Genomic DNA, 11,276 nt, shown 5'->3' with positions numbered 1-11,276 from the left:
ATGTGCACGTCAAAGATAAAAAGCCACAGCTGTGGTTGAGGGAGCTTCGCCACAGCGGTGAAGAAAACCCTGCATGTTTTGCTGTGAGAGAAGAGGGGAAGTCAGTTGGTCCGGTCTAGGCTGCCAGTTCCTGGAACCTGGACTTCCTCCCGTGTCACACCTTCACTGGACCATGATGCTGCACTAACTGTGGCAGACGCCTGCGAGCCTCACCGTGCATGGACGTCTCCTCCTCCCCTCTTGGGCAGAAGGGCCACCGTCAGTCTTGGTTCACACACAGGAAGCACGAGGGAACTCTGGCAGGTTCCTCGTCCTCCAGCACCACATCCACCTCCACGCCACCTCCACGCCACCGCCGCCACTTTGCATGCCGACACCAGCGGATGACTGGCTGCCCCTCACTCATCTTCACCTTTTGGCAAAACGCATCGCAGCCAAACCGCGCACACGTCGCCGTGGTTGTGTGTTGACCTATATTTCTTCTACTCTTCCCTGTCGCCCAGATGAGGCAGCCTTAGCTAGCGCGTCGAGCTCTGAGTCCAGGATCAGTCGGACCGGAACCTTCAGCTCCGTGTCTGTGGGAGAGACCGCACGCTCGGTCCAGTTGACTGAGCTGATTTCACAGAGCTGCTCCTCCACCTCGCTGTCTTGGAGCAGTGTGGAGGTGCAGGTGGAGAGCTCGAGCTCGCTGCAGACCTGCAGCTTCGAGGTCAAACTCGGCCCGGAGTTGTTGACGGAGATGAGCGACGTCTGGGTGAAGAGCGGCGAGCGGGCCGAGTTCCGCTGCCTGTTCGACGGGCTGCCCTTCACTGCCGTAGTGTGGGATCACAACGGCCGGGAAGTGGCGGTGGGCACGGAGCGCGTGGCCAGCTCCCAGACAGGGGGGCTGCTGTCCCTAGTCATCCAGGGTGTGGGCGTGGCCGACCAAGGCCTGTATCGCTGCACCGCCACCAACAGACACGGCCTGAACAGTTCCAGCGCCCGGCTGACTGTCGAAGGTGCTCCATCTTTCTGTTGTTTCTGCTGCGTCCGCTGCTCCTCCTCCTGGTCCATCCGCCTCCCCACCACCTGCTTCAGCCCCCCCACCCCCACCCCTTCCCCTCTACTGTCTGATGTGGTATTGTTACGCGGTGAAAGATTAACCACTGTGTCGCCCAGATGATTCCCCCGCTGCTGCAGACTAACCTCATCCCTCTTTCCATCCTACTAACGGCCCCCCAGTCATTCCAGTCGCAGCCTTGACCCTCTGACCCCTAACCACTCTCCCTGACTTTATTCTCAACCAGCCAAAGAAGCAAATGTCACAGCAGAAACGCCCGTCCCCGACAGTTCTGTGTGTAAGGTGTCTCGGCCAGACAGGGAGAGTCCTGCTGACCCTTCTGAGCAGGACAAGCAGGAGGCACTGGAGAAGCTGGGCCTGTCGCCTCCGTCCTCCCAGAGACCCTTCAGCTTCATCAGCCACCTGTGCTTCCCCGATGTGGTACCCCGCGGTGGGCGATGCGGGCGCGTTTCCAGCAGCCCCGACTTCCTGCTCCGAATCCCGCCGGAGCTGCTGCTCGGGGACGGACGGCGCGGCCGGATCAGTTGCGCTGCCAAGGGGTTACCGTTTGTCATTTGGCTGTGCAACCTCTTGAACGCCGAGGACTGTGTGTCGCACAAACACCGCAGTCGACCGCATGGCGTGATTCTTAACGGCGAGGAGGCCGGACCAAAAGGCCCCCGCGCTCTGTCACGTGCCAGCTCGGCCACAGTGATGAAAGGTTTGCATCTGCATGCTTTCGGTCCTTCTGCTCGTCGGGCCACCGGGTGGCCCTTCACTCATCCACACTGCTGTCAGGCCACTCAGCCAGCAAAGGGCACAAATCCCCAGAGACACTTTTAACCCCCAGATCCTTAGGAGAGGAGCCCGGCACCTGTGGGTCCTGCCGCACTGACTCGAGCACGGAGAGCCACAGAAGGCATGGCCAACAGTTAGCGCAGACTGAGGACAGAAGCACGGGTCACTGACTTTAACAGAGGGACGTCCCCTCCCCAATCCCCCCCCCCAGAACCAGGTTTAATTCCAGTTCTTTGTGTCTCCACAGTGACGGACGCAGAGGAGCAAACTAAGACTGGGCCCCAGCAGAAGGTTAAAGGTAACTGTCCCTGTCCTTTGCTGAATGAACTGAGTCTATTATGCAGATGGTGTCATTGTCATTATCATCCTGACTCTGCCCCAACACCTGCTTTCCACGATGGTGTGGACCAATGGGGATCCAGAGAAGCAGACTTTTGCTGTGATTTGATGTGAAAGTGTCTCAGTCTTGAAGGTTCTTTTGTGTATTGAAATCTGTTGACTGTTGGATTTCGGTGATGGTCCGCTGCAGCTGAATGTGTTTCTCACTTTATCATTCAACTCAGTTTTTTCCAGCTCAGCTGTCACAGTGGAGGAAGAAACCCGGGAGCAGAGGGACTTCACCTTTACAGATGAAATCACACTTGAACTCTTGCCAGGGTTAAAACGCTCCTCCAGCTTTTTGGAGAAGGAGACAGAAAAACCAGTTTTCCTCAGAGAGCTTTCTCCACTGGTCGTGCCTCTTGGAGGTTCGGCCACCTTCAGCGTCAGAGCCTTCAGCCTCCCTGAACCGACTGTTCAGTGGCTGCACCACGGGCAGGAAATCACAAGTTCGTCACCTTTTACTTTTAGGCGAGATGCAGATGAATTCAGCCTGGTGATTGGCTCGGTGGAGCGGGAGCTGGCAGGCGAGTACTCCTGCACCGTCAGGAACCCGCTGGGTCAATCCACCTCCACCTCGTACCTGTATGTGAGTGAGCCGGAAGCTGAAGGCACAGCCTTCGCGCCTCCTGGAAAACCTCCACAGTTCATTCAGGCCATCGAGTCTCTGCAGCTGTCGGAGGGAGGTCAGGCCTTCTTCAGCTACACTGTGACCGGAGAACCTCGTCCCCACATCCAGTGGCTCAGAGGCAGCTTCCATATTCAGCCCCATGGCTCCTGTGTCACCGTGAACAGGCCCGACGGCTCGGGCTTCATGAATATTCAGGGAGTCCGGCAGGAACACAGCGGTGTGTACACCTGTAAGGCCTGCAACCAATATGGCGAAGCCTCGTGTTCTGCAGAGCTGCTGGTTTACAGGCAGGAAGAGCCAAGACTCCCTGAGGAAAGTCCAGTTTTAGGATCCAGATCAGTGCAGGAGGGAAGCGAGCAGATGATCTACACCCTGAGCGGCAAGCAGCCACAGGTGGTTCCCAGCGAGGAGGTTCGTGTCCTGCCAGACCTCCACGTCTTCTCGGCAGACCTGCACCAAGAGCAGCTCACCTGCCAGACGGCCGTCCTGGAGTCCCATGAGTTAGAGGAGAGGGTCTCTCCTCTGGCCCCGCCCCATCCTGCCCAGGTCGACCCTGTGAAGCAGCATCACATGACCTCCTTCGTGTCCACGGTCCAGGAGAGGCCGAGGATTGCTGAGCAGCACTCGGAACGCATCCTCAGCCCGGAACTCCTTGAGGCCCAAGTGGCTGAAGAGCAGTCGTCCAAACTGTGCATGGCCACGTGCGAGGACATCCGAGCGCTCAGTGCAGTGAGGGCCAACACCCTGACAAACCTGGCAGATCCAGAACACAGCCAAATCCGGACTGAACCGAGGCCGCCTGTCAGCTGTCACCAGGTGGACTCTACTCTTTCCATCCACGCTGAGACTGTAAGCATGGCCCCCAGGCCTGAGGAGGAGAGAAGCTTCAGAATCAGGGAGGGGCTGAAGCTTTTCTATTCAGCTCAGTCCACAGACCATCTGCCGGCCACTGCCGAGTGCTCTGAGCCTCTTCCAGCCCTAGAACCTCCTGCTCAACCCTCCAGCCGGCGAGAAGAAGCTGAACCTGTGGTGGCAGCAGTGAGCCACAGCAGCGTGGCCCTTTCCAAAGAGCAGGTAATCCAAGAACAAGGACCGGCTCAGGAGAACATCAACCCGCACAAAGACTTTGTCTGTCAGTCAGCAGCGACTGCAGATGAGAGGTACCTTCTCCAAGGAGAGCAGACAGGAGAGGTGCCAGCCTTGGTTTCCACTGTCTCACTGCAGCGTCAGAGAGAAGGAGAACAAGTCCTGAACCTTCAGGTGATCGCGGATCAGGAGGTTCTGCTCTCAGAGGGAAGGTTCAGCAGGAAACCAGTCTCTGTCCTGCAGGCCGGGACCAGAAGAAGCCCCACACTGCTGCACTCGGTGACTCAGGAAGATCTTCACACCGTTGTCTGTGAGGCCACCTCGGAGTTCCCAGCGACTACAGACTGTACCTCCGTCCACCCAAAGAAGGAGTCACAGCAGACAAGGTTCCTTCATTCGGTAAATTCTCCGGAAGTCCTGCCAAAGGAAGCCATCCTTGAAGTCATTGTACCTGACCAGCAGGTGGCAGCACTTAAGCAGGAACAGGTCCGAAGATATGCAGCCACCTCAGAAGAGAGATGGCCAATTGGTGCCGATCATCACAACCCCCTGGATGTGTCGGTGGTCGGAGTGGAGTGCCAGTCTCGCGTCGAGCCGACACCCCTGAAGCTCCTCTCGGTCTCCTGTAACAACATGCAGTTGCCCAAAGAGATGCTGCTCACCAGTGAAGCCAAGCAGCAGCGAGCCCTCATTCAGAAGCAGGACTACTGGAATACCGTGCATGGTGTGGACGTCAGCGAGACACGGACCCTGGAGGAGGGTCACGCCCTAAGCCTCGGATCTGTGGAGTTTTCCTCACCCGAGATGAAAACCGAACCCAAGGTGGCTAAAAGAATCGTGTTCCTCGAGGACACTGCTGTGTCCTCCGAGAGCTGCGTCGTTCTGCAGGACGCCCAGCAGGACTTTGCCGTGCGGATCCAAGAAGGGCAGTCAGTCCGACAGTCCTTGTCGCTGGAAGAGAAGCAGGTTATTGTGGGAGAGCGGTCATGTGACATAGAGACGTGGGACAGATCTACAGTTGATGTTGTGTCGCAGCCAAGAGAGCTTCTGTTTGTTCACGAGTCTCTAGAAACACAAACTCTGCCCAAAGAACTCCACTTTGTCATCCAGGCTCCCAAAGAGCGGAGCCTGAAAGTTGGTCCTCAGCTCAGAGCCGCTCTCCAGTCGGCTGTGGCCACCGACCGAGAGGTGCTGCTGGCCGATGTCCTGGGCAGGCTTGAAGAGGCCAAGGTGCAGGAGGCGAAGATTCTGAGAGAGGCCAAACGGACCACGTACACCTACCAGGTCTCTGCGCCAGGTGCCACCATGGAGATTGCTCTGTCCTTTGAGGGGCAGTACCCTCAGACAGCTGACCTCAGGTCTGAGCTCCAGGTTGCCCTGCACGCTTTGCTGGCCTGTGACCAACAGAGTCTGTTGTTGGAGGAACCAGGTGACTTTCGAACCGAGAGGTCTCAAAGTGCGCTGGCGTGCTCAGAGCCCGCCAAAGAGGTCACGCCTCCTGTGGTTGAGGTCCTGATGGCCGTAGAGAGCTTGGCTGGTCTTCCTCCCTCTCCTACTTGTCACACTGCCACAGTCCGAGCTGAAGCCAACGCTTCCTTCCACACCGTGACCGTTCATAGTCAGGTGGATGTACACGAGTCAGTCCAGGTGAGCAGGACGTCAAAGGCCACAGCCGATGATAGAAGCTCTGTTGAGAGGAGAGAAGCTAGAGAGGAGCTTCTGGTTGAGGCCCTGGTGACCAGCAAGTTCTCAAAAAGTCTGTTAGATCTTCCCGTCTTCACAGACTCCCTGCAGGATCTCAGTGTGGAGCAGAATGGGAAGGCCGTTCTGTCGGCCAGTGTGAGGAATGCCAGCAGAGTTGACTGGTTTTTCAGTGGGCAGTTGGTAGAATCTGGCACAGAGTTCAAGTGTATGAGAAACCAGGACACGTACACCCTGGTCATTGACCAAGTCCTGGAGAAGCACAGAGGAGATTTTGTCTGCCAGGCCGAGAATGAAGCTGGCAGGACCGTCACGTCTTCTCGACTCTCGCTGGTCTCAAGAGGTTTGATGATGTTCTTCTGCCATCATCATTTCACTTCACCTGATCAGTGTGGTGCCGTCTGCAGACCTCAACCAGAAGCAAAACATCTGCTCTGTTTGAGGTCTCAGCAGACCCATCCTAACTTTCTTTTCTCCATTTCTACACTCCAATGTCACCTCCCCACTCCTCCACTCCTCCCTCTGAGGAACCTCCTCCAACCATCAACCATCCATCCTCCAGATCTTTGCTCCACTTCTCTTTGCATGCTTCCTCTAACGGACTCTCCTCACATCCTCTCACCTCACTCTTTCTCCACAGTTTGACTTTTTGTGCATCACCTCTTTCGTCCAGGATCACCAGGTCAAAGTTTTAAGGGAAACAGAGTCCTCTGCTTGCACATCTCTCACTCTCTCTCTCTCTCTCTCTCTCCCTCTCTGACATCACAGCCAAGCCTGTGTTCAGGCAGAGGATCCGCCCCCTCAACATCAGCGTCGGCAACACAGCCAAGTTTGAGTGTGAGACCGAGGATGCTCCCAACATGACCTTCAAGTGGTTCAAGGACGGACTGCCCGTCATGGACGGGGAAAAGTACAGGATTGTCAGCCGCTTCAGCACTTCCTATCTTGAGCTGCTGAACCCGACCACAGAGGACAGTGGCAGATATAGCTGCACGGCCACCAATCCGCATGGCTCTGACGATTGCTCCGCCCCTCTCACAGTCACAGGTAAGGGTGCCGCGTGTTCCCTCCTCGTCGGTCGGTTTGCTGTAACTGCGTTTTTAGTCCTTGTTTCTTCTTCTTTGGTTTTGTGTGGACGGACGGCGACAGCTCAGTCTGACTCTCGGCCCGGACTCTAACGTGTTTCTCTCTTTCTACACCGTTGTAGAGAGTCTCCCTCCCACCTTTGTGAGCCAGTCTGAGCCTCAGACTGTGTTTGTCGGGCAGGGGGCAACCGTTCAGTATGAGATCACTGGATCTTCCCCCCTGAAGGTGCTCTGGCTCAGAGACCAGCAGCCTTTGTCCGAGAGCTCCGCACGTTACCGAATCTCTTGTGAGCGCAACAAGCACACTCTTGAGATCCTACAGCTCACAGCGGCTGACGGAGGCCTTTACGTGTGCACGGCGTCCAATGATGTGGGCTCGGCCAAGGGCAGTGCGGAGGTCAGAGTGGTGGATAAGCCCGACTTTGTGAGGCCCCTGGGTCCTGTGGCCGCCGTGGTGGGAGCTCCCCTACGCCTGGAGTGTGAGGTGGATGAGGACGCTGGAGTAGCCGTGTCCTGGACCAGGGACGGCAGGAAGGTCCACCAGTCTCCAGACTGTAAGCTGTCTTTTGAGGACAGGCTAGTCTCTCTTGACATCCTAAAGACCACTTTGAGAGACTGCGGCACGTACGCCTGCACGGTGACAAACCCAGCCGGGGCTTCCTCGTGCTCCACAGAGGTGAAGGTCCAAGGTAAGATCTGTCTGTCCACACTCGTGGCTCCTCGGTGCCACCCTGACGGAAAGTAACCCTGATTTCACTGTCTGATGTCATGCAGCTCCGCAGCTGTTTTTACTCTTTTAACCTCTGTACCGTTCCCTCAGTAGCTCTTGTGTTGACCATGCCTCTTATTAAACCATCGACCCCTGCAGAGCCGCCGGTCTTTGTGAAGAGGCTGGAGGCGTCCACAGTATGGAAACAGGGCGCCGCAGCTCGGTTGCAGGGGAGCGTCGCAGGCTCCCCGATGCTTCACACCAGCTGGTTCTTCGACAACAGTGAGCTGTTCACTGGTGGCAGATATGAGATCAATCTTAAGGACGGCGTGGCCTCCCTAGAGATTCAGGGTGTTGAGTTGAGCGACGGCGGGAACTATACTTGTGAAGTTCTCAATGAGTCGGGCTGTGAAAGCTGCAGCACGAAGGTCACAGTCAAAGGTGTGTTGACAGGTCTACAGACTCCCAACGTTCCCAATGAGTTCAGGGCTAACCACCGTTTTTTCCCTTTTAGAACCGCCCACTCTAAGGCAAGCATTAGCTCCGGTCGAGGCAGTCAGAGGCTCGACAGCTGTGCTGCTGTGTGAGGTTTCAGGCACAGCGCCGTTCCAAGTGTCCTGGAGAAAGAATGCCAAGCGCCTGTCCACAGACCACAAGTTCAGGACGGTCCTACAGGGATCCATGGTGTCGCTGCACATCCAGTCCTTTGAGGCTGCTGATGGCGGTGAATACGAGTGTATTGTGTCAAACGAGGTCGGGTCAGTGGTGTCCAAGGCCGTTGTTCAGCAGAGAGGTAACAACGATATTGAGTACAAAAGAAAAATCACTATATAGAAACTATAGCGTCGCAACCGCGGTAGAAGCTCTCCTGGCCTCAAACATAAGAGCCATCTCTTATTTCAGAGCCGCCCGCCTTCGCCAAGAGGATCGAGAACGCCATGGCAGTGTTGGGCAATACGGTCAAGCTTCAGGGAACCCTGAAAGGCTCCGCCCCCATCACTGCCAAATGGTTGAAGGACTCTGAGCTGCTCAGAGACGATGACCCTAATGTCAAAATGAGCTTTGATAACAACGTGGTCAGCATTTCCTTCTCGTCAGTACAGACCGAGCACGGTGGCAAATACACCTGTCTGGCTCAAAACCAGGCTGGGCAGCAGAAATGCGAAGCAATCTTATCCGTTCAAGGTTTGAGGCGCACGGTTTGTTCAGAGTGTCCCAGTGCCGAGGCGTCGCTGTTAACCAGCTGTGCTGTTGTTTCTTAGAACCCGCTAGGATCTTAGAGAGAGCGGTGTCCATCAGCGTGACGGCCGGAGACTCGGCCACGCTGGAGGGTGGGATCTCTGGGAGCCCTGACCTCAAGGTCAAGTGGTTCAAAGACCAGAAAGAGGTGGTCAGCGGCCGTAAATACAGAATGTCGGTGAAGGACACCACCGCCGTCTTGAAGATCCTCTCGGCAGATAAAGGTGACGCGGGCGAGTACAGAATGGAGCTGTCCAACAAAGTGGGCAAAGATCAGTGCACATGCTCGGTCACCGTCATAGGTCAGTCCCAGTCTGAAACACGGGCAACGGCAGCGCAGAGTCCGTCTGTTGTTGATCGTCTCATTTCTGATCCAACTCTTCGTGCAGATCGAGCTGTCCCACCGTCCTTCACCAGAACTTTAAAGAAGGTGGACGGACGGGCCGGTAGCGCTGTGACAATGGAATGCAGAGTGTCAGGGTCACAGCCACTGCTGGTCTCTTGGTTCAAAGACAGTCAAGAGATCTGCAGCCTCGGCCGGCACAAGCTGGACTTTAGTGACGGCACGGCCTCGCTGACCATAGCGAGCTTGGAACAAAACGACGGCGGACTTTACTCGTGCCGGGCATCTAATAATGCCGGCGAGAAAGAGACCAGCAGCACCTTGTCGGTCAAAGGTCAGCAGTCCAGTTAGTCCAGTTGTTCTTTAGGAGACTTTAGGATCCATTCCGGCATTGAGCGTTTGCTGTGTTCCTTCCCAAATAACTCCAGAACCTCCAGCCTTCACAGCCAAACCCAAGTCGCAGGAGGCCTCGCCTGGGTCCCGGGTGCTCTTTGAATCTGCCTTTACTGGCTCAGCTCCTCTGACAGTGAAGTGGTTCAGAGAGGAGAAAGAGGTTTTGACTGGAGGAAAGTGTCTAGTCAAGAAGGAGGTGTCCTCCAGCTCCCTGGACCTCCACTCAGTCAAACCCAGCGACTCCGCCAAGTACACCTGCCAGGTGTCCAACGAGGCGGGCAAAGCCCACTGCACCGCCGTCCTCTTTGTCAAAGGTGCCGTCTTGTGTTTGTGCCTAGGAGATGACGACGAGCTCCTGGTCTTGACTCTTGTTTTCACTCTTGATTGTTGACTTGCAGAAGCTCCCACCTTCACCATGAAGCCCGAGCCGTCAGTGCTGCTTAAAACTGGACAACCTCTGCACTTGTCCTGCAGAGTGCAGGGCTCCCCCGTTATCAGTGTCGCCTGGTTCAAAGACGGCTCTGAGATGGGCTCCACACTCTCACGCTCCACGTGCTTTGACGGCTCGATAGCCTCTCTGGACATAGAGGACTGCTCGGTAGAGGACGGTGGACAGTATGTCTGCATGGCGTCCAGTGAAGCCGGCTCAGAGCAGTGCAGCAGCTCGGTGACGGTCAAAGGTTGGTTCTGTCCGTTTTAGCCTCAGAGGTCTGGCTCACAGTCCTCCCAACCATGTTCCTCTCATCACACCACAAAGAGCAGCTGCTGGACGGGAGAGCAAACCGAGGAGTCACGCAGCTTTTAGGTGGATCGGTGACCTGGCCACTCTGAGCCCGTGGAGGTTCAGCTGAGCAGGATCTCAGCTCCAGACGTGTTCAGAGACCCTCGCAGGTTCTGATGTGGTGGATGAGAACATGGTGGAGAACTGTGTGGACCAGGCTGACCTCCGAGACCAGAGCCTCTCCTCTGCCCTCTAACATCATGGTCTTTCCTTCGCAGAGCCTCCAGTCTTTCTCAGGCCCTTTGAATCCGTCGAAATGATTAAGGGTTCCGACCTTGTTCTGGAGGGAACCGTGTCAGGTTCCCCTCCTTTCGAAATCACTTTCCTGCTCAATGACAAGCTGAGCCGAGACAGAGGCCATAAAATCAGTGTTGACAACAACACGATCAGTCTTCACATGCCAAACTGCGAGAGCAGAGACGCCGGAACGTACCTGTGTTTGGTCTCGAACCGTGTCGGAGAGACGTCTTGTTCTTTCCAGGTCTCACTCAAAGGTCAGTCCGCTGAGGTTCTCTCTGCATCATGTCCAAGTGCCCGTCAGAACTTCAGCCAAAATTCACTCCCAAGTTTATGGGCTCCAAACTCGATCCACTGGCGAACATCAACGAAACCCTGAACAGTTTGTTCTGATTGTGGGTTTCCACTTGTTTTTTTCTGTTTGTATGTGATGACATTGTATACTGAACAGTGTGTGTGTGTGTCTGTGTGTGTGTGGATCTGCTCCATTTAGAACCGCCCTCATTTGTTGAGAGACTTGAGGATGTATCCTGCATGGTGGGCTCTGAGATCTTTATGAGGTGCTTGTTGTCTGGAACTCTTCCCATGACCTTTTCCTGGATCAAGGACGGTCATGAGCTCACAGAAGATGAGCATGTGAAGATGTCCCAGGACATCAAAGGTGCCATATTGAATCTGAGGAATGCACAGTTGTTGCATTGCGGTAAATATGTGTGTGAGGCCCAGAACAAGGCCGGGACTCACAGATGCGCGGCTGTGCTGACAGTCACAGGTTTGTCTGACGTTTTTGCCTTTTCCGCTGCTTCATGTCACGCTTTACCATTCCTCTGTTCCCTAACACCAGGGGGCGCTGTAT

At 55.6% G+C, this 11,276-nt stretch overlaps 1 protein-coding gene across 1 annotated transcript; it reads left to right on the top strand.

Moving 5' to 3' along the window:
- Positions 1 to 218: 218 nt before the first annotated feature.
- LOC142881529 (titin-like) lies at positions 219 to 10,379 on the top strand. The gene is made up of 16 exons (XM_076015856.1): positions 219 to 303; positions 504 to 998; positions 1,287 to 1,760; positions 1,898 to 1,999; positions 2,085 to 2,135; positions 2,344 to 5,976; positions 6,402 to 6,680; positions 6,841 to 7,407; positions 7,587 to 7,868; positions 8,023 to 8,220; positions 8,331 to 8,540; positions 8,690 to 8,968; positions 9,056 to 9,343; positions 9,438 to 9,716; positions 9,801 to 10,082; positions 10,294 to 10,379. Exons 1-16 carry the CDS (start codon positions 219 to 221, stop codon positions 10,377 to 10,379), a joined length of 7,590 nt encoding a protein of 2,529 aa, XP_075871971.1.
- Positions 10,380 to 11,276: the final 897 nt, after the last annotated feature.

This window comes from Nelusetta ayraudi, unplaced genomic scaffold, assembly GCF_046127955.1.
Source record: "Nelusetta ayraudi isolate G7.1 ecotype Tasmania unplaced genomic scaffold, CSIRO-AGI_Nayr_v1 ptg000200l, whole genome shotgun sequence".
Taxonomy (NCBI): domain Eukaryota; kingdom Metazoa; phylum Chordata; class Actinopteri; order Tetraodontiformes; family Monacanthidae; genus Nelusetta; species Nelusetta ayraudi.
The sequence above is the reverse complement of the archived record's forward strand: the minus strand, read 5'-3'. Positions and strand labels throughout refer to the sequence as shown.

Coding starts and splice junctions, on each gene's coding strand:
- LOC142881529 (XM_076015856.1), top strand. CDS start 219: ATGGACGTCTCCTCCTCCCCTCTTGGGCAGAAGGGCCACCGTCAGTCT. Junction 8,221..8,330: donor GGCCGTTGTTCAGCAGAGAG/GTAACAACGATA, acceptor CTCTTATTTCAG/AGCCGCCCGCCTTCGCCAAG. Junction 9,717..9,800: donor CGCCGTCCTCTTTGTCAAAG/GTGCCGTCTTGT, acceptor GTTGACTTGCAG/AAGCTCCCACCTTCACCATG.